General features: G+C 37.0%; 1 protein-coding gene across 6 annotated transcripts in view; it reads right to left on the reverse strand.

Moving 5' to 3' along the window:
- The window catches only part of LOC150079291 (intermembrane lipid transfer protein VPS13D-like), a 1618665-nt gene that overhangs the window by 1462920 nt on the left and 131470 nt on the right, over window positions 1-24275 (reverse strand). For all 6 annotated transcript variants that reach the window (XM_090383928.1, XM_090383929.1, XM_090383926.1 and 3 more), the window contains one exon: window positions 18383-18508. In XM_090383928.1, the coding sequence (XP_090240054.1) occupies window positions 18383-18508 (126 nt within the window). The remainder of the gene's footprint in view (window positions 1-18382; window positions 18509-24275) is intronic.

The raw sequence follows: 24275 nt of genomic DNA on the forward strand, positions 1-24275 counted from the left end.
CTTACATTGGTTCACAACTGGGTTGTCACCCACAATATGCTTGTGCATGGGGGTTATACCCAGGATTACTAACAGTCCCACCATCGTGAAGTTGCAAGCAGAAGATTTTGGCTGTCACAGACCATCTGGACTTCTCCAAAATTGGGTCCACTTGACTTGAGTGTCACCTGAATATCAGTTCCATCAGCATTTTATAATCCCAAGTAGCAAGTACAGCTTGTCTGGCATATCTGAGAGAATGTCTGTGACAACCTCAAAGACCAAATTGAGTGACTTCAATCTGTCACAGATTTTATTGGGGCAGAGTGAAGTCACTCATAATATGACATTCTCATTTTGGAATAAGTGGAAGGAAAACTCACTTTGGGGAAAAAATTTTCTAAATAAACCAGATGATTATTATTCGTACCAGCATGTGAGAGATAATACTAAGGGTGAGAATATTCTTAATTTAATGATTACTCATGAATTAGATGACATCACAGGGTTTAAAATACAAAAATCACTGGCAGATAGTGATCACAAATTTATCAGTTGTAAGACGAAGAAAGATTGCAGTAGTTAAAGGTTTAATTTCAAAACTGGGGGAAACAGTTTAAGGCATTGTATGGCATCTATTAATTGGGCAGATTGCAGAGTGAGGGAAAATACACTTCAATTATGGAATACTTTTAAAGCTAAAATCACAGAAACCATGAACACATCATACAATTAAGAAAATGCTGCAGGAGAAGGATGTCAAAATGGATAAATGCAGGGCTGGCCAGTCCTGGCCAGCCCTGCATTTATCTGGCCAGTTGAGCAGAAAAAAATAGCATGGAATAGTTACAGAGTGATGAAATGTACTGAATGCTTACAACAGCTAAAAATTGATTTGTAATAATACCACAGATATGGTTAGAGAAGCCAAGGCTGTGTATCAGAAATCCCTGGCTAAGAGAGCAAAGGATGCAGACAAGAAATTTTTCATGTATGTGAATACAAGGAAGAAAAAAAAGCAAATGAGATCAGACCCTTGTGCACTGGGTATGGGAGTCTTAGACAACTCAGCTGATGTGGATGAATTGAACAGATACTTTGCATCTGTTTTTACTGAAGAAAGACCCCTTCAAGCTGAAAAGAGGCAGTGCAAGGCTGAGTCATACAAAATTAGTGATTTTGATATCATGCCCCTTTATTAGAAAGACTTTCTAATAAAGGGCATGAGGTCAAAATTGGTAGAGTCATTAACAATCACTGACAAGCAGCATTCAAGTATGAATGCTGCTTGTCACTGATTGCTAATGTCCAAAGATGGGCAATTCTCATGGTGAGATTGGCAAATATGCAACAGTACAAGAAAAGACTGATTATGTAGGCTACAGGAGCTTGCCAACCAAACACCTCAGAGGTGACTTGGTTGAGTTTTATAAAGTAGTAGTGGCATGTGATGCAAGAAAGCAAATGTATGAGTTTATGCAGCATCAGCCAAAAAAAAAAAAAAAATTACACAACCATTCCCTCTAAATGTTTGTCCAGTTCCTCCTTAATTTATTTAACCAATCAACTTCCACAGCGACAGATGGAATATTGTTCCAGCAATTAGCCACCCTTTTCCCTGCTAGCAAAATTCCTATCATTGACAAAACCCCATGACCTGCCCTGGCAGCCTGTCTGCATTGCTCAGAACACTTCATATCTGACTGCACAATTACTCCCAGGTCTTTTTCATTTTCTACCACCTTAAGTGTAGTACCACACAGTTGGTACGTTTATCTGGGGTTACTTCTACCCATAATAGACAGTACTTTTCATTTGTCAAGGTTCTGAGAGGGGTTAGTAAAATGAATGAAGGTGAAATTTTCATTGTTACAGCGAATTCTAGAACTTGAGAGTATAAATTCAAATTACATGGGAAGAGGTTTAGACTAGATTGTAGAAAGTTTTCTTTTAGCCAGCAAGACACTGATTACTGAAACAATTTGCCTCTGGAGGTAGTTAAAGCTGACAGTTTGAAAAAATTCAAAGGTAAACTGGATAGTTATACATATGAAGAGAGAAACAAATAATTTGTGTTTTCTTATCAACTTCTCCACCCCCCCCCCCAGCCAATAGAGCAAAAGTCTGTAGCTTCCCTGCACTATATGGCTATTAGTATATTGATGGAGTTTTTAGTAAATTTTTGCAAGTACACATTATATCTGAATGGTTGCTGCCTCTTCATTGACTCCCCACAGCTAAGTTTGGGAACTGTTTCCTTGCATAATGGGAACTTATAGCCATCCAATCTCATTGCCCACTGCATTCATTTCATCTAAAGGAGAATAACACAAAAACACTACTCAAAGCAATTCAATATAACATTCTTCAATGGAATATCTGCAGTTATCTTGAAATCACTGGTATATTAATAGGCATTTTCAATGAGGACTGGGATAACCATTGTACCCTAGACTTACATCACATATGACTGGACTGAAAGAAGCACATATGAGCTAGGAAAGTATAGAGTAGTGCACATTAGTGAATTAATGGAATGAAAATTTTTCTTCCTCCTCTCCACATTAAAATGAGTTTAATGAAGGGTTTTGAAAAAGTAATGGGTAAGATTAATTCAAAAGGATTTCATTACTTACTTAACTTAGAAATTTCTAAAGATCAGCAAATCAGAAATTTCTAAAGATGGACCTTAAAATGTGATTTTGAGGTCCATCTCTATTGGACCCCAAAATCACAGTGCTCCTGCAGTATGGAAACTTTGAAAATTGCCTCGGTATATTATAATTAAAAGCACATGGCAGGCTTTCAAATGGCTTTGTTCCATTTGTTGGCGGTTATCCAAAATGGTTTTTGGATAACCAACACATGTCTCCTGCACACCAAGATGAAGTTCAGAGACTCATCAATGTAGGCGCCTCCGTAGCCAGGTGGGAAGGAGCAGCAGTGCGTAGCACACGCTTCTTGATTAGACCGGGGTTCGAGACCGTCACCACCAAATACGGAGGATGCGGAAAGGTCAGGAAATGACCACCGCATATCCCGGAGCAATATGGCCTTAGTTGCTAATGCTCCTAAAAAAAAACCAAACCAAACCAACCTCATCAATGCACATTAGGAAATGGAATGTTTGTACATCGCTGAAACTTCATTTCTTGCATTTAGACTTCCTTACCCAAAAAATGCTGGAACAGTGAGGGAAGAGTAGGAGAAATGATTCCATCAAGACAATAAATCAATGGAACATCACTATCAAGGTTTCTGGAAATTGGAAATAAAGTATGTTGGCAGACTAGAACTGAATGTAGTATCATAAACATTCCAGATAAATTATAACAAAGGATGGTTTCAGGATAGAAATGAGAAATTTTGCTTAATTATCAGCACAACATTTTTATACTGACTTTTTTTTTTACAATAGTGTACTGGGTTATTTTAACTGTGAGTACAAGACATACTGGATTTAAACTGAAAAAAAGTGATAAAAATGTAATTGTAACTAGTCATGTATTACAAAATGATCTGTATTGAAACCTTTGAAATCAGTACTTTATTGCAAATCTTGTTTTATTCCATTGCCCAATCTGTCCAATCCTCCTTTTAATTTATTCAAACAATTTTCTAAATTTGTTTGAATAATGTGCCAATATCAATCAGGTTGTTAACTTCACTTTTCCCAGCACTCATTCACTGAGAAAGATCACCTAAGAAAGACCACTTGTATGCAATCAGAATTACCCTCCATAACTCTAGATGGAAGTTTGTTCAAGTACTCTCTGGATGCAAGCAAAGTTTCTCATTTCTATCCTGAAACCATTCTGTTCAAATTTAAATTTAAGTTCTATTTCATGTCTATCAAAAAAAAGTAAAGCTACCAATGGCATTTAGATTACTCATCCCATTCAAACTCTTAACGTGCTCATTTCTGCCTATATTGAAAGGGTGCATCCAAATGTGCCATAAGTTTCAGAAATGCTGAGAAACAACATCCCAAAAATTCTGGATTTCTAAATACTGGCTGAAAAGCAAGTCTGAAATTCATATCTTAAAGGAAATGTTGTAGACAAACCTAAAAATTTTATGAAAAGTTTATTTAATATACAAAAACTAAACTCAACACAAGCAAAGAACAAATAAATCTGTGTATCTCAAGTCTATAAACCAAAACCAAGTAATGCTGCAAATAGCCCAAAATTCAATCATGTGCCAATAACAAACACAAAAAACAAACAAACACGTGCCAATCAGGTAGTTGTTAATTTCAATGTGCCTTGACTTTTTACAGCACTCGTTCATTGACAACTTAAGAAAGACCACTCAAGAAAGACCACTCATATGCATTATAACACACAACTTGAGTGCCTTTTTGAATACTTAAGTGTATAAAAGCACATCACTTTCAATGCTGTTTGACACTTATGTGCATTAGAGGCAGCAAATGTGCTAAACACTTCAATCAAGTCTACATTTGTACAATTTCCAAATGCTGCAATTTGAAGAAAACTCTTTCTTGGGACCAGTACTCTTTTGTGTCCCTGACTAATCTTGTTACTGCCTTCTGCACCCATTCCAACTGATCTACAACCTTCATAAATCGAGACTTGATGAATGTAGTACTCAAGATGTAGCAAACCACTGCCTTATACAACAGGATAGTCCCCTCTTTCTCCCTAGGGGTAAAGTTCATATAAATCATCTGAAAGAACCGCATGAGCTTAAGCGTTTCTTTCAGGTACCGCATCTGCACCAGTCAGAGAACTTATAATTACCCCTAGGTGTTATTCATTCTCCACTACCTTGAGTATTGTACCACCCAGTTAATGTTATTCTAGGATTATTGCTATCCACATGCAGTGCTTGCTTTTATACAAGCTAAATTTCAATTGCCACTTTCCAAGCCCATCTGCCTGATTTATCCAGGTTTTGTAGCAGTAGAATCATTAATCAACCTATAGTAAAATATTAAACACCCTGCCAAACTCTGTATCAGCATATTAAACTTGATATATCTTTATCTATATCACAAACAAAAATTGTAAACAGAAAGGATAACACCAAACAGTGAGGGACTACACAGTTAACAATATTACATGAAGAGCAGTGACCATTAACAACTGGTCTGTCTGAGGTCATTCAGTCATCCCTTTACCTATAGCACTAACTTGCACCTAATGACAATTACAACATGGAGAATTACTTCAATTTGCATAGCAATCATGTGGAATGATATCAAAGCTTTACTGAAATTTAAGTATATCAGATTACTCAAGCAAGATCTTCCCTTCCATAGCATGACTCATTTCACTGCATTCCTGTCAAGATGATCCTGCATAACTTCTTTAATCCCCGACTGCATTCCAAGTCAAGGGGTTAATGAAGTTAAGATTACAAGTCTGTCCCTTTCTGAACAGAAGATGCACTTGCTTCTCCAGTCGGTAAGTAGCTCTCTGAATCTAATAATGTTTACATAATTATGGCTAAAGTTTCCTTACCTGCTTCTTTTAATATGATTGGATACCAGCAGTATCATTTGCTTTTATTCACTTTTAACATTTCATTGCTCAAAGTAAATAATCTCTCTTTCAAGTTCCAGTTAGAATTAAGTATACTTCTGATATCCCATCCCCTATAAACTTAATATGTGAACATAGATACAAATATTTATTCATTTTGCATAGGATCATCAATAGTTATGCTATACATTGTACTAATTTGTTGCATTCCTCTCCTTCTAGTGTTAACATACGAAATCAATTCCTTGCTACCTTTTTTTGTTTCACTTTTAGCCAGAGACTTTTCATAATCTGTTTTAGTATGCCTAAGCCCATGATATCGAGTGATAACAGACTAGCTTGATGTAAGCATCTATGATTCCTGACAATTTATAATTACCCCATTCTCATTTTTCCTTCTCTGCCATTAGCCTCACCAGTTAGTATTAGTAATGGCCATAGGGTGTAAGGAAGACTTTTTTTTTTTTTTTTTGCCTGGTGTAGCTTATGCTACACCAGGCAAAAAAAACAAAAAAAGGGGGGGGGGGGGGAGTAAAATAGTATAGAAAATAAATAATTAATAAAAGAAAAGGAAATAAACAATCCATGCATTTTCCTCCTCCTGTAGGTAACCATACAGCTAAACTTTGAATTTCATCCTCTACCACCCACGTAGGTAACTTATTCCAGTAATTTATAACTCGCTGGTTAAAATCAAACTTCCTGCAATCCAGTCTAAATTTCTTTTCCATAATTTGAATTTTGGTCCCTACTTCTACAATCATTTATAACCATGAAAATTTCATTGTTATTCATTTACTTTTGCCACTCAGAGCCTTAAACACCTCAATCAAATCTCCTCTAAGGTGCCTAGTTTCCAAGCTGTGCAACCCATATATTCGAAATCTTTCCTCATATGGACACCCTTTTACTGATCTCACTAAGCAAGTTAACATCTTTGAACCCTTTCAAGAAGTTTTTTTAGATACGGTCTCCATACATGAACACAATATTCCAAAGTGTGGTCTAACAATAGCCTTGTATTAATGAGATTATGACATCCTTATCTCTATACCAGCAAATGTACGATAAATCATCGACAGAACTGCATGGACCTTATTTGCAACCTGTCTACAATACTCGGAGAACTTCATGTCTGACCATCTCATAACTCCCAAATACGATGCAAGAAAGCAAGCTTATATAGCATTAACCAAAAAAAAAAAAAAAAACTTCCCATTTCACTCATCCATCCACTCCAAATGTTCATCCACTTCTTCCTTGAATTTATCTAAGCTATCAACTTCCACAATGACAGATGGAAGTTTGTTCCAACAATCAACTACCCGCTGGCAAAAGACAAATTTCCACATATCTATTCAACAACTGTCTTTCCTAAATTTCAGTTTTTGGTTGTTGTGGGGGTTTGATGGCACATAAGCTGCTTTGGCTATAATGTGCCTATTCAGTTATTGTACGAATATCTTGATGTAGAATAGATGTGAGATAGTTTACCTTTAGCCAGTGGGTAGTTTATTGCAGAACAGACTTCCATTTGTTGTTGTGGAAGTTGATAGCTTCGATAAATTTAAAGCTGAACTAGACAAACACTTGGAGTGACCAGAGGGGAGAAATGGGAAGGTGTTTTTTTTTTTTTTTTTGCTGATGCTGTATAAGCTTGCTTTCTAGCATCACATGCCTCAAGTAATGCTAATTCTTGTAACGTCAGAAGAGGCTGAATTAATTTCAGCTTAGCCCCCCCATATATTATGATTTTGAGAAAATATATGAGAACGCTACCTCCTTTATTAGACAAGACAAAGACAGTAGCAAATTTAAAATTAAGAAAGGAGTTCAACAAGGAGACAATATCTCCGATGTTGTTTACTTCTGACCTTGAGGAAGCTTTCAGAAGATTAGACTGGTCGCAGAAAGTATTCAATGTGAATGGAGAGTACCTAAACCATTTGTGATTTGCAGATGTTATTGTGGTCATAAGCCACGATCCCAAAGAATTAGAGGAAAATCTTAATCAGTTATGCAGAGTTAGTAAGGACTTTGGACTAAAGGTGAATATGGTTAAAACAAAAGGAATGATGAACAAGTACGCCACAGATAGGGATATAATGATTGAAAGAACAGTAATTGAAAAGGTGGAGTCATATACTTATCTGGGACAAGTCGTCAGCTGTAATATTGATAAATGGCTGGAAGTCAAGAGAAGAATAAATTTTGGATGGATAGCATTCAGGAAATATAGTCATATAGTGAAGGGCAATATCCCAATTTGACTGAAACGAAAAATAATGAACCAATGTATACTCCCCACCATGACCTTATGGAAGTGAAACTTGGGCACTCACCAAAAGAATGGAAGAGAAGATGAGAACTACACAGAGAAGAATGGAACAAATTATATTGGGAATCAGACTGTTAGATAAGAAGAGAAACACATGGATTAGGCAGTAAACTCAAGTAAAGGATATTCTTATCAAAACTAAAGAACTAAAAAGATCTTGGGCAGAACACAGCTCGAAGCCATGATGACAGATGGACTAAGAAAATAACAGAATGTACCCAAGGGGAGCTAGAAGAAAACCTGGAAGACAAATTGAGGGGCCCATTGAGCTCTCAGTTGCCCACATCAATGCGAGCTTGCACTTGAACATCACGCTACACAGAGGCAACCCTCAAGACAGAATGCGCTGGTCCCAAAGGAACTAGTTGTAGATGACAATTGTCGGGGAAACGGGGAACATATTATGCAAAAAAGGACAGATGGAACAGGACCAGGGTATGTCTGCAAGGGGCAAAGGTTGATGAGGTTGTGGGGCAGATATCATCCTTTAAGGGCACAAAGGGTGATATTGTTGTACATGTTGGCACTGATGATATTCAGAGTAGGAGACCGTCAGAATTACTTAACAAGTACAAGACAATGCTGAAAAACAGCCATGAGTTACGGTTGAATTTGAAAGTGTCTGCAATTCTGCCCAGACACGATAGGAGGGGTATATGATGAGAGCCTTGTCGATCAATTCGGCCCTAGAGATTTTTGTGCAAGGCTCAAGGGGTAGAATTTTTCTCAGCCTGGTCTGTGCTTGTTAACAGGAGAGACTGCTTCTACAGGGATGGGATACACTTAAATACAAAGAGTGCAAGAATATTTGTTGATGCTATCGAGGCAGAGTTAGGTAGGCCGGAAAACTGCTAGCTTGGGTGGGATATGCGGACTAATAGATTAACAGTAGCCGCTGGCAGAGGTAATTCTACTTCTATTGAAATGCAATTGAGCAGCAGCCTGGAAAACAAAGCAAAGCAACAGGAATTTCCAGGACTGCTGGAGTCATAGTGGAACAAGTAAATAAATGAGCTGTGTTAGGGTAACTAAGAGTAGAAACAGGTGCATGTATACTTGCATGTACACCAATGCTAGGAGTATAGTTAATAAATTCGATGAGCTCGAAGTGCTAAGTCAAGATATTGTTGGGATATCAGAAACATGGTGTCACGCAGATATAAGCAGTGCAGAACTGGAATTTGGGGAGTACAATGTGTACAGAAAGGATAGACAGGAAAGAAGGGAGGAGGAGTTATGCTGTTAGTTAAAAAACAAAATCTAAGGAAGTGCATACAATTGATGTTGGTGGACAATGCAATGTTCAGTCTGTTTTGTGTGATATAAGCACTGGGAGAGGAAAAATGAGAGTAGGTGTGTATTATAGGCCTAATGAATCTGATGAGTATAATGAGCAATTGTGCAGAGAAATAGAGTGAGCCAGTAAATTAGAGTGTCTTATAATGGGGGGGATATAATGGGATTTTATATTTTATATTATGGGATTATAATGGGATTTTAATTTCTCGGATACTGACTGGAATTTGTGGGCTGGTCACTCGCACACTAGTAAGGCTTTTGTGGATTTATTGGATGATTGTTTTCTATATCAGCATGTTCGGGAGACAACTAGAGGGAGTAATACTCTTGATTTGATTATCAGTAGTGATTCTTCATGCATTACGAATCTGCAGATAAAGGAACCACTAGGTGGCAGTGATAACAGTGTGCTGAAGTGGGATTTACTCAAAGAGATAACTACCATCAAGGTTAAAGGGAAGGGTTTTTGCTTTCGTAAAGGTGACTACGGTGGTCTGAGACAGTATTTAAATTCTATACAGTGGAGCCAACTGATGATGTTACCAAAAGCAAATTCAAAATGGGAAGCATTCAAAGAATTAATCTTGGAAGCTTCTAGGCTTTTCATACCAACAAAGAAATATTGTTCAAGATTTAGGCCTAAATGGATGTCAGATGAACTAATTAGACATGTGACAGAGAAGAAAAATGCATGGGATACATATAAATTAACATTTGACACAGAAGCCTATGATAGATATAAGCTGATCTGTAACCAGCTTACTAAGTTACAAAGGAGGTTAGGCAGGCAAAGATAGATTACGAGAAATCTTGGGCAAAGGATGCAAACAAAAACAGCAAAGAGTTCTTTACTTATGTAAACTCTAAAAGAAAGGGGATCAATCAGATTGGTCCACTTCATATCGATGGTTCAACTGTTGATGATCCTGCTCAGGTAGCTAACAAAAACTAAATGAATATTTTGCATCAACATTCACACATGAGGAGTTATTCAGGGGGGAGGGAATTCCAGAAGTGTATTCAACTCTGGCAGTAAGCTAGATAACCTTGTAAAAACTGAGAGTAAAGTGGAGGAGAAATTATTGAAGATAAACACAAGGAAGGCACCTGGGGTGGATAGAATCTATCCAGTTATATTAAAGAAGGCGGCAAAGGAAGTAAGCAAACCCTTAGCCATAATTATGAGAGCTTCCCTGGACTCAGGGGAGGTACCCATGGACTGGAGATGCGCAAGTATGACCTCAATCCACAAAGGAGGATCAAAGAAAGACACAGGTAATTACAGACCTGTTAGTTTAACTTCTGTTCCAGGGAAATTAATGGAGGCACTGTATAAGAAACATTGCAGAATCATCTAGACAAGACTTCAGTTATAGCTCGGACACAGCATGGGTTTGTTAAGGGGAAGTCATGTCTGACTAATTTCATTGTATTCCGGGTAAAATACTGGAGTCACTGGTTAAAGATGCATTGCAGGATCATCTAGACAAGACTGCAGCAATAGGCCTGACTCGAATGAGTACAATGAACAATTGTACAGAAAAATAGCATGGGCTAGTATATCAGAATGTCTTATAATGGGGAATTTTAACTTCCCAGATATTGACTGGAACTTGTGGTTGGTCACTTGCACACTAGTAAGACTTTTGTGGATTTATTGGATGACTGTTTTCTGCAGCAGCATGTTCGAGAGGCAACCAGAGAGGGTAATACTCTTGATCTGGTTATCAGCAGCAATCATTCGTGTATTAAGAATTTGCAGATAAAGGAACCACTAGGTGGCAGTGATCACAGTGTACTGATGTGGGATTTACTTAAAGTTATAATTACCATCAGGGGTAAAGGAAAGGGTTTTTACTACCGTAAAGGTGAGTACTGTGGTCTCAGAGAGTTTTTAAATTCTGTACAGTGGGATCAACTGATGATGTTACCAACAGTAAATTCTAAGTGGGAAGCATTCAAGAAATTAATCATGGAAGCTACTAAAAGTTTCATACCTATTAAGAAATACTGTTCAAAAAATATTTCTTATATTAACCCAATGGTTATCAAATGACCTAATGAGACTCATGACAGAGAAGAAAAATGCATGGGATGCATATAAATTATCAAGCGACTCAGAAGCCTATGGCAGATTTAAGCTAGTCTGTAATCAGGTCACAAAGGAGGTTAGGCAGGCGAAGGCAGATTACAAGAAATCTTTGGCAAAGGATGCTAAGAAAAACAGCAAGGATTTCTTTACTTATATAAACTCTAAAAGGAAGGGGGGATGAATCTGATTGGCCCACTTGATATCGATGGTTTGACTGTTGATGATCCTGCTTAGATAGCAAACAAACTGAATGAGTATTTTGCATCTACATTCACACGTGAGGAGTTATTAAGGTTTGAAAATGGCAGAAGGTTATCAAATTGTAGCAGGGTGCTTAATGATATTGTAATAACTGAGAGCAAAGTGGAGGAGAAATTGTTGAAATTAAACTTAAGAAAGGCACCTGGGGTGGATGGGATCTATCCAGTTATATTAAAGAAAGCAACTAAGCAAACAGTTAGCCATAATTATGAGAGCATCCTTGGACTCAGGGGAGGTCCCCACAGACTGGAGATGTGCAAATTAACTACTCTACCAATCTTTACATCTGCAAATTCAGACATCATACCCTATATCCCTTCATCGATGTCATTTAAGAAAATCAAAAACAGCAGTGGTCCCAATACTGATCTTTGGGGAAGCCACTTCTTATATTAACCCAATCTGAGCAATAACCATTTATGACAACCCTTTGTATTCTTCCCTGAAGCCATCATTTAAGAATTTTCCCTGTGATTACAACCTGTTCCAGCTTATAAAGTAACTGCTCATGTGGGACTGAGTCAAATGCTTTGCTGAAATTCAAATAAACAATGTCAAAATTATTCCCTGAATCCAGCTCACCAGTGACCCTATCAAAATAGCTAACCAGATTTGTTAAACATGATTTTCCCTTTACAAAACCATGCCATGTATCTTTCAGAATTCCATTTCCATTTCTATCTAAATGATCTTGAATTCCACCCTTGATCACTGCCTCCATGATTTTCCCTAATACTGAAGTTAGACTGACTGGTCAGTAATTTCCCCCTATTCTTAGAACCGCCTTTATGGATTGGTGATACATTGGCACTTTTCCAATATGACGGAATCTCTCCTGAGTCCAGTGATGGTCTCATAATTAACCTTAATGGTTCAATGCAATTACTTGCCAACTCCCTTAAAATTTTAGGGTATTTGCCATCAACCCCAGGAGCCGTACTCACCTGCAGGCTTAAAAATTTTTGCATTAAATAAACATGAAATTTCAACATCATTAATTACATTTTTTTTTTTTCAACTTCACTCCCATGATTTCTCATTGACACAAAATATTTTTTATCTGTAAATATCAATGCAAAGTAACTGTTGAGTTCATCTGCAACTTCAGCCGGGGTATCTAATACTATCCCATATCCATTACCATAAGGGTCCTATCTGATTTGTCCTTTTCTTCTTTGCATTTATACATTGTTTTATAAAGGATGCAACCATATTATAAAAATTTTAACAAATCACACAAAAGGGAAATAAATTACACATAATTTTACCTTTACAACGGAAAGAAATTACACAACCTTTAAAAGTGTTGGAAATGGTTTCCACTCACCTGGATGCTGGTTCATAAGCAATCTCTTTTTCAATTCATCAAGATGAAAATCGCCTTCAATTTGTCAAGAGTATAAGGATTGTTGTGTAACACTTCACTTTTTAATTGTTTCCAAAGAAAAAAATCTGGAGATCTGGAGATTTTGGGGACCATGAATTTTTTGAGATAAAGCGATCTCCGAAAAATTCCTGTAACATAGCCATCGTTTCATTTGCTGGCAGGTCACACTATCCTGTTGAAATCAACATTCTCTTTCATTCACTTCCAAAAATGCAATAAACTGTTGGATTATGTCACAATAAACTTCTCCATCCACAGTTTTGTCAAAAAATATAGGCCCTATAGCATGACAGCACGAGATAGCACACCAAACCCCAATTTGCAGGGTATGTAATGATCATTCGTGATACGCATGTGGGTTTTCACTGCTCCATATTTAGCTTTCTGACTATTCACATAACCATCCAAGTGGAACCAAGCCTCATCACTAAAATAAACACGATCCAACACCTCAATTCCATTTTCATCAACAAAAGAATGAAACCAACAACAATACCATACACGTTTTTCATGGCCAGGTTCTTTCAGTTCCTGAACAACACCAATATGGTAAGCATGCAATTTTAACTTCTTTGTAGCCCTGAAAACAGTAGTTGGTGACAGTCCGGTTTGAAAAGATAACTTCCTAAGTAATTTTCTTGGTGAGCAGGTTAAATGTTCATTCAGATCATCCAGAATGTTTGCAGTTAACAATGATGGCCAGCCTGGGCTCTTTTTGTCCTCCATACTGCCAGTCTCACAAAATTTCACAAGAATCACAAGATTCATCAGAGTCATAATGACTCTGATGAGTATAATAAGAAACTGTACAGGGAAATAGAGTGGGCCAGTAAATCAAATAGTCTTATAATGGGGGATTTTAATTTTCCAGATATTGACTGGAATTTGGGGGCTGGTCACTCACACACTAGCAAGGCTTTTGTGGATTTATTGGATGATTGTTTTCTACATCAGTATGTTCGGGAGGCAACTACAGGGAGTAATACTCTTGATTTGATTATCAGTAGTGATTCTTCATGAATTAAGAATCTGCAGATAAATGAACCACTAGGAGACAGTGATCACAGTGTGCTGAAGTGGGATTTACTCAAAGAGGTAACTACCATTAAGGGTAAAGGAAGGGTTATTGCTTTCATAAAGGCGACTACGATGGACTGAGACAGTATTTAAATTCTATACAGTGGGACCAACTGAATGTTACCAACAGCAAATTCAAAATGGGAAGCATACAAAGAACTTATCTTGGAAGCTACTAGGCTTTACATACCAACTAAGAAATATTGTTCAAGGTTTAGGCCTAAATGGATGTCAGATGAACTAATGAGACATATGGCAGAGAAGAAAATGCATGGGATACATACAAATTAACACATGACAGAGAAGCCTATGATAGATACAAGTTGATCTGTAACCAAGTTACAAAGGAGGTTAGGCAGGCGAAGGCAGATTACGAGATATCTTTGGCAAGGGATGCAAAGAAAAACAGCAAAGAGTTCTTTACTTATGTAAACTCTAGAAGGAAGGGGATGAATCAGATTGGTCCATGGGATATCGATGGGTCAACTGTTGATGATCCTGCTCAGGTAGCTAACAAACTAAATGAATATTTTGCATCGACATTCACACATGAGGAGTTATTCTGCGAGTGGAATGCCAGAGGTGTATTCAACTCTGGCAGTAAGCTAGAGAATCTTGTAATCTCTGAGAGTAAAGTGGAGGAGATATTGTTGAAGATAAACACAAGAAAGGCACCTGGGGTGGATGGGATCTATCCAGTTATATTAAAGGAGGCAGCAAACGAAGTAAGCAAACCCTTAGCCATAATTATGAGAGCTTCCTTGGACTCAGGGGAGGTACCCATGGACTGGAGATATGCAAATGTGACCCCAATTCACAAAGGAGGATCAAAGGCTGACACAAGTAATTACAGACCTGTGAGTTTAACTTCTGTTCCCGGAAAACTAATGGAGGCACTGGTTAAAGAAGCACTGCAGGATCATCTAGACAAGACTTCAGTTATAGCTCGGACACAGCATGGTTTTGTTAAGGGTAAGTCTTGCCTGACCAATTTGATTGGATACTATGATGCAGTCACAAAAGAACTGGATGCAGGGAATAACTTTGATATTATATACTTGGATCTTAGAAAGGCTTTTGATACTGTTGCACATGGAAGACTGCTGCACAAATTGGAGCAGTGTGGCACTGGAGGCAAATTGCTGCTATGGATAAAGGGGTGGTTGAGGGGGAGAAGACAGAGAGTGGTAATCAATGGACACTGCTCATCGTGGACTAATGTTATTAGTGGAGTCCCTCAGGGTTCAGTATTGGGTCCATTATTGTTTTCTGTATTTATAAATGATATTGATGATCATCATCATCATCAGCCATTTTCAATCCACTGCAGGATGAAGGCCTCTCCAGCAACTTTCCAGTTCTTTCTGTTTTGAGCACTGGCCATACATTTACTACTCAAAAACTCATGAATTTCATCTATCCATCTCCGCCTTTGTCTTCCAGGTTTTCTTCTAGCTCCTCTTGGGTACCATTCTGTTATTTTCTTAGTCCATCTGTCATCATGTCTTCGAGCTATGTGTCCTGCCCAAGACCATTTTAGTTCTTTAGTTTTGATAAGAATGTCCTTTACTTGAGTTTGCTGCCTAATCCATGTGTTTCTCTTCTTATCTAACAGTCTGATTCCCAATATAATTCGTTCCATTCTTCGCTGTGTAGTTCTTAGCTTCTCTTCCATTCTTTTGGTGATTGCCCAAGTTTCACTTCCATAAGTCATGGTGGGGAGTATACATTGATTCATTATTTTACGTTTCAGACAAACTGGGATATTGCTCTTCAGTATGTGACTATATTTCCTGAATGCTATCCATCCAAAATTTATTCTTCTCTTGACTTCCAGCTATTTATCATTATTCCAGCTAATAACTTGTCCCAGATAAGTATATGACTCCACCTTTTCAATTACTGCTCCTTCGATCATTATTTCCCTTTCCGTGGAATACTTGTTCATCATTACTTTTGTTTTAGCCATATTCATCTTTAGTCCAAAATCCTTACTAACTGTGCATAACTGATTAAGATTTTCCTCTAATTCTTTGGGAATCGTGGCTTATGACCACAATGTCATCTGTAAATGGTTTAGGTACTCTCCGTTCACATTGACTCCTTTCTGCGACCAGTCTAATCTTCTGAAAGCTTCCTCAAGGGCAGCAGTAAACAGCTTCGGAGATATTGTGTCTCCTTGTCGAACTCCTTTCTCGATTTTAAATTTCCTACTGTCTTTGTCTAGTCTAATAAAGGATGTAGCACTCTCATATATTTTATTCAAAATCATAATATATGGAGTATCTATGCCTTGTCTTTCCAGTGCCTGAAACATTGCCTTATGCTGTATAGAGTCAAATGTCTTTTCATAATCCACAAATGCCAGGCATAATGGTGTTTTATATTCATTTGCTTTCTCCATTAGCTGTGATATTACGTGAAGGTGATCCATAGTTGAGAATCCTGTCCTAAAGCCAGCTTGCTCTTTCGGTTGATTCTCATCAAGTATTCTTTCTAATCTGTTAGTAATGACCCTTGTGAACAACTTGTAGATATGGGATAACAAGCTAATTGGTCTATAATTTCCAATTTCTTATTTATCTCCTTTCTTATGCAGCAAAACTATGATTGCATTATTCCACTGCTTAGGCATCACACCTTTTCTAATGCACTTTGTGAAGAGCCTTGCCAGTTTTTGTGTTATGTCTCTTCCTCCCAATTTTAACAACTCTACAGTAACTTCATCTTCCCCCGGGGCTTTCCGATTCTTCATTTTCTTCAATGCATGTTCTACCTCATCAGGAAGAATATCGGGTATGTTGTATGTGTTGCTACTTTGCAATCCATCTTCCCCACTGCTGGCATCATTCCCTCACTCCTTGTATAATTCTCTATAGTAGTCTTCTGCTATTTGAATTATGCCTTCTCTGCTGTTTATAAGTACACCATCGCTATTCTTCAGTTTCAGTATCATTTGTCTTTCTGTATTACTGCTCATGGCTGCTGATTTAAATCCTTTGTTTTTCCTTAATGCTTGTTCTACTTTTCTTGTGTTAAATCTTCTTATGTCCTCTCTGAGTCTCTTTCTAATGGCTTTGCATAACTCAGTATACTCAATTTTCTCCCTGTCAGTGTTTTTCTTGCTCTTCATTTGTCGTCTTTGGTTCATCATGACAAGTGTTTCTTGACTAATTTTTTCTTCTTTGGATTTCTGTTTCCCTATAGGTATGATGATGATGATGGTATATCAAGCTTAATGTCCAAGTTTGCAAACAATACGAAGGTTGGCAGGGTTGTCAAGGACACTTAGCTGCTGCAACAGGATCTGGAAAGGTTGAGCAGGTGGGCTGAAAGGTGGCAAATGAAGTTTAACATTGACAAATGTAAAGTACTACATATGGGAAACAGCAACCCCAGAGCAACGTATCGACTCTGTGGTACTACACTGACAGTGGTAGAGAATGAAAAGGACCTGGGGGTGGTTGTGCAGGCAGATATGAAGTTCTCTGAGCAGTGCAGACGGGCTGCAAGAGTAGCTCATGGTGTATTGTCAATGATATATAGGGATTTTTCTAGCAGGGATAAGGAGGTGATTATTCCCTTGTATAAGGCAATGGTCAGACCACACCTAGAGTACTGTATACAGGCCTGGAGGCCTCATTTCAAGAAGGATGTAGAGGGTTCTCTTGCGGGAACGAGTACAGAGAAGGGCAACAAGAGTAGTGAATGGAACAAAGGGGTGCTCTTACGAAGAAAGGCTTAAGTTTTGCAAATTACAGTTTCTGGAGACTAGGCACCAGCGAGGTGATCTGATAGAGGTGTATAAAGCCTTGAATGTATTGAGCATGCTCAATGCTGATGGGATTCTCCCTCTTGCTCAGAATAATCACCTGAGAGGGCATATATTCAAATTGAGGAAAGACAGATGTAGGATAGACGTGCGGAAATTTGCCTTTAGCCAGCGGGTGGTTGGTTGAACTGACTTCCATCCCTTGTCGTGGAAGTTGATAGCCTAAATAAGTTTAAGGCTCAGCTCGACAGGTATTTCGAACAAACAGAGGGGTGAAGTGGAAGTGGTTATTTTATTTATTTATTTATTTGTTTTATTTTATTTTATTTTTTTTTTTTTTTGGCTGATGCTGCATAAGCTTGCTTTCTTGCATCGAATGCCTCTACTAATGCTAATGCTAAATATGTTTTAATATCATAACTACACTGAAAAAAAAAATATAAAAGCAATATCTTGTAATGAGAAAGGAAAAAAAAGTAAAAAAAAAAAAAAAAAAAAAAAGTCACCTGTGTTACAGCTCTTAATTAAATTTTATAAATCCAATTTCCTAAAAAACTGTAAATTAATGTAAATATCATTCTATTAAATTCTTTGTTTAAATACTTGCTGTAAGAACACTACGTAAAATTATCAAGAACACCAGTTTTCTACAATTTTAATTACTTACTGCTAACTCTTGCATTTCAAGATGCTTTAACATTGTGGCAGATGGATCCCAGTAAACTGCCAGACCATTTAATTGTAACAGCTTATAGACCATATCCGTAGTGCCTCTAGTAATAAACTTTGGTAACTGGAAGAAAAATAACAAAAAATAAAGTGTGTGTGTGTGTGTGTGTGTGTGTGTGTGTGTGTGTGTGTGTGTGTGTGTGTGTGTGTGTGTGTGTGTGTGTGTACATATATGAAATTAAGATAGAGATAAAATATAACCAATTTAGACCATTAATATTCTCCTTAATTTTATAAATTATTTTATCCATGGTACTTGCCTCTTTCATTGCCAACAATGGTTTTCACTGCTTTGTATCCCACACATTCTAATGTATAGTTTTACCATTTGAACTTGATATTTCAGTGTCTTGGATGATAGTCAAACTCCTCAGTAGTTTTCAAAATTTTTATTGGGGTTTACCTAATTTTATAACATTTGCATTAGAATATTTTTATATTTAAATTATGTTTCACAGTTGCTATATTTTTTTTACCTATTCATTCCTTGTTGCAGTCATTATTGATTTAGTATATTTTCATATCATGTATGTTACATAATACCGTATGCGGACACGTGTTTCACTGTAAAAAAACTGAATCCAATAAATCCTACAATTTACCAATTCGCTTCAGTGAAAGCCTGAAATTCAGATTTTGCCAAAGAAAATTGATAAAAGCCTGAATATTTTTCATTATCTGACTGTATATTAATCACAAAATATCAATACATTTCACTTTATTTTACACTATTATTGCTCTGATACAGTAAATCATACATATTTAACAGTTCACTGGTAAGAGCCTGTTTGATAATCACATTTGCAAATTCTTTTCCATTACACTAAAGCAGGGATTCTCAAACGGTGCACTGCAAAAGGCGACTAGGTATGCCACGAATATTATGAAAGTATATTTTAAAAATGAGAAGAAACCCATTTGTACAGAGATGTATTACATCCGTGATCAATTAATAGCTAAGCTAGGCCTCTAGGATAACAGTTATTGTTGTACACAGCTATCAAGCAATGTGACTGAGGAGCATTTGAAACGCTTTCAAAACACGCATGCATGTGTGGCCGCCTTAGGATGCAGGCTGGTGACTCACATTAGTTTGAGCCAAACAACGGAATAGGCTACATATTCTCACCAACTGTGTTACGGAATAGGCTACATGTTCTCACCAACTGTGTTACGGAATAGGCTACATATGCTCTGTGACTGCATCAGATGTGCAATTCAATATATGTTGTATGTATATGCAATTCAGCTTTTCTATTATTATTTTTATGAAATATAGCACCCCATAAAAATGGATAAATTTGTCAAGAGGAAACATAGCATTGACAACTGTGAATCTGAAAGTGAGCTTACATCAAAAGCAAAAAATGTCAATAAAGTTAAAACATGACCTAATGGCCTATATTGTAACAGTTATTTAAAGTCTGGTTTATCTTGGACTGGAAATGAAGATGAGCCTTTCCCATTGTGTGTTGTGGTGTATCGAACGAAGTCATGGTTCCTAGGAAGTTAAAAAGACATTTTACAACTAAACACTCACATCTTCAAGGAAAAGATTCAAATTGTTTCAAAAGATTGTCAGAGCAGCAACTGAAACAAGCAAACATTTTTAAAAAAAGATTAACAGTTTCTGAGAAGGCTCAAAATCGCTTCAGAATAATCATCTGAGAGGGCATAAATTCAAATTGAGGAAAGACAGATGTAGGATAGATGTGCAGAAATTTGCCTTTAGCCAGCAGGTAGTTGGTTGGTGGAACAGACTTCCATCCCTTGTTGTGGAAGTTGATAGCCTAAATAAATAAATTTAAGGCTCAGCTGGACAGGTATTTCGAACGAACGGAGGGGTGAAGTGGAAGGGTTGTTTTTTTTTTGGCTGATGCTGCATAAGCTTGCTTTCTTCCATCATATGCCTCTACTAATGCTAATATGAGATATCTGAAATGGTTACACAAAAAATGACGTCACATACTCTACCTGAGTCAATTATTTTACTGGCATGTAGAAAGATTGTTGAAACAATGTTGGGAAATGAAGCAGAACAAGAAATAAGCAAAATTCTCCTCTCAAATGTTACAATTTGTAGACTAATTATATAACTATCAGTTGACATAGAAGAAAATGTATGGAATAAATTTCAGAATTCTGACTTTCTAAATTAACGAATCTACTAATATCAGTAACAAAGCACAGCTACTTGCATTTATTCATTTTATTGATGGAGACCAAATAGTAAATCAATTTTTTTGTTTTTTTAAGAAATGTCATGTACAACAAGAGGTCAAGACATCTTTAATACCTTAACCACCTACCTTGAAAAATGGAAATGTTCATGGAAGTCATGCGTTGCCATTTGTACGGATGGAGCTCCATCTATGGTAGGCTCTATGGAAGGGTTTACAATGCTTGTAAAACAGCAAAATCCCAATGTTATTACAACTGATTGCTTTCTACATAGGGAGGTCCTCATTTCAAAAACATCAGAAAATGAATTACAAAAAGTTTTAAGCCAAGTTGTCGAAATGGTAAATTTCATTAAAAGCAGACCATTAAACCATGTGTAACCATGGGCTCTAAGCGTAGGGCAATGTCTGTGCTGGGGGGGGGGGGGGACAATAAATAGCATAAAACACTAACAATTAAGGAGAAAATGGATGTGAATAGTCTCATGGAGTCTGGTGAGCATCGGTCGGATGTGTGTAAGGCATTGAGTTTATTGCCTTCTACTGTATCAACGATTATAAATAATGTTGATAAAATAAAGCGGGCATACACACAGTGAGACAATGGAAAAAATTGTTAGTGTTGTGGGTTGATGGTATGAACTAAAATAACGTTCCTGTTACACAGGTGGTAATTCTGGACAAGGCGAAGTCATTATTTTATGAAATATGTAAGGAGTTTGGTATCACTGAAACATTTATGGCCAGCAAAGGGTGGTTTCATCGGTTTAAAACCGTTCTAAAATTCACAATTTGAAAGCGTCTGGTGAGGCTGCTAGTGCTGACGTTGCAGTGGTGGAAGAGTATCCTTCTGAATTTAAATGCTTAATAGATGAAGGTGACTACCACCCTGATTTAGTTTTAAATGTGCACGAAACAGAGCTTTATTAGAAAAAACTGCCAAGTTGGATGTACATTGCCTGTGAGGAGAGGTCTTCCCCTGGTTTCAAGGTTGCAAAGGATCGGTTGATATTGATATCGGTTGATTCCGGGCGGCAATGCATCAGGAACATTTAAACTGAAACCAATGTTGGTGTACCATTCAGAGATGCCTTGTGTAATGAAGGGCATGGTGAAGACACTACTTCCTGTGTTTTGGCACTCTAACAAAAAGGTGTGGGTGACTCAGACAATTTTTAGCAAATGGTACACCTCGTACTTTTGTCCAGAGGTTGCTCAGTTTTGTGCAACAAATGACTTGCCTCCCAAAGTCGTGTTGGTGCTGGACAATGCCCCAGGATACCCAGCCAACCTCCAAGAAATCCACAATGACCATTTGGAAATTGAGGTTGTGTATTTGCCTCCCAATAAAACTTCACTTTTGCAATCAATGCACTAGGGTGTAATTTGCGACCTTTAAGGCGTATTATTTGCGTACACTTTCAAAGGGATTGTTGAGGCTGTGCAGTCTGATATAACTGTGAGGGACTACTGGAAGTCATATAACATCCTGAATGCCATCACAAACATTGATTCTGCCTGGGAGAAAGTGTCACAGTCCTGCATGAATGGTGTCTGGCGTAAATTTTGGCCCAAAGCAGTGATTGATTATGTAAGGAATGAGCCAGTTTCAGAAGTGGCTAAAGTTGCTTCTCACATGGCTAAGGATGTTGGCATTGAAAACGTTGATCCAGATGATGTTTACCAGTTGCTGGAGAGTCCTGGTGAACCATTTTCAAGGGAGGAATTGAAGGAACTGACTGTGAAACTTCAACATGAGGCTTACACACCAGGTGGAGTGAAAGAGTTGGGGCCAATCAGAACATTAAAAACAAAACATATTCAGAGTGCTCTTGCCAAAATTCGTAGTGCATTTGATGAACTTTGTGATAATGATCCTAATTGGGAACGTAGCCATGGCATCCAAAGAGGTGTCAACATCATGTTGAAGGCCTACTATAACATCTTGGAAGTAGGAAGTCACATCAGTACTACAGTTCTTGACAAAGAAGGAAAGGAACCCTCAGAAACCGGTGACCCTCAACCAGGAACCTCCCATTAATGTTGCTCCATTACGCCATTGTAACATAAAATATCAGTGAAGTAAATACATACTCAAAGAATCACTCCACAGGACCAAAGTAAGTAAAATTTTATTTTATTAATTGTTTTATGTATAAAGAAATATAAAGAAAACATGTGCATTAAATGTTTAAAATAGTTAATTATTTATAAAGAACAGAAATATTAGCACATACTTGGGAAAATTTTGGGAATTTTGGAACCTATCTCATTCAATTATATTATAATTTGGTCTTGTTTTACAACTTTTCATTTTACAACCCTGTTTTACTGGAACTTAACCCTGTCGTAAAATGGGTCCTACCTGTATATATATAGTCAAACTTCCCTATAATGAATTCAGTAAATCCAGCAAGAAAATTTGTTAGAGAAATTTCTTTATACAGAGAATATCTTCTTTATTGGAAATTGTTATTTAATTAGAAAATTAAAATTAACTTACATTTATTTTTAATGAATTTTATTTCAAAAACATACTTATTTAAATTACATGTTTACACAATTTTTTCAGGTAAGTATTACAAATTTTAAAAAATCTGCAATTTTTGTTTGCATGGAACAATTAAAAAGTGTCATATTTTAGAAAATCAGCAATTTTTGTTTGCATGGAACAATTAAAAAGTGCCTGATTCTCGAAAAACCTCACATTTATTCAGAGCATTAAAAACATTATCAGAACATTTTCACAAAACTGTACACCCAGACGAACCATTTTAAAAGTGTGAATCATTTCTTCACGAGTTGCCTTTTCTATGGGTTGTTCTGATGCATCTTCAGAATCATCGTTAATTTCTTTGTGATCATGGTTGCGCCTAACACTGTTCAGCAGTATTTCATCTTCATTTGGATGTTCTGTTGTAGCCAGATCTTAATCTACATTAACATAACCATCCAGTGTTATATGATTTTCGATGTTTCCAGATGATTCTAATAACGTCCAAAAGTTTTTCAATTGTGAAATTGGCAGCTCTGGTTATTTGTCTTGTTCGTCTGGTTATCATTCAACTTCTGTATTCAATGCAAATCCTGCTTTTGAAAAACTATTTTGAATAGCGTATTCACTGACATTGTTTGTCCAAACTTTTGCCAGTTCACAGATGCAATCTCAAATTCTAACTTCCAAGTTTCTATTTTCTTGTAATGCATTGATAACCTTCATTAATATTCTCTTTGGATAATGAAATTTCATTTGGTGGTAAAAACAACTTCTTCACTTTTTAAGTTTGGCAGGATGTGCTGTACAGATGTCAGTAATCAACAAGAATTTTCTTTTGTCTAATTTTAATATCCATTCTTCAAAAATATCACTTGTCATCCATGCTTTTTTTTTTTATTAAAGGTGTAGTCAACTTCCAATGATTTTGTGCCTCTAAAACATCTTGGGTTTTTTGATTTTCCGATGACTAAAAGTCTTAATTTTTCACTTCCTGTCATACTGGCTCCGACTAGCACAGTGATTCAAACAGTGTCTATTGGACATACAGAATTAAATTCTGTATATCCAACGGACTGTGCAAATTTCAGAGTTTGTTGCTTAATTATTGGAAGTGATATTGGTATATTCTTTTCACGTATCATTTTCACCCATTT

Source organism: Mastigoproctus giganteus, chromosome 10, assembly GCF_048544385.1.
Source record: "Mastigoproctus giganteus isolate SK-2022 chromosome 10, ASM4854438v1, whole genome shotgun sequence".
Classification (NCBI taxonomy): Eukaryota; Metazoa; Arthropoda; class Arachnida; order Uropygi; family Thelyphonidae; genus Mastigoproctus; species Mastigoproctus giganteus.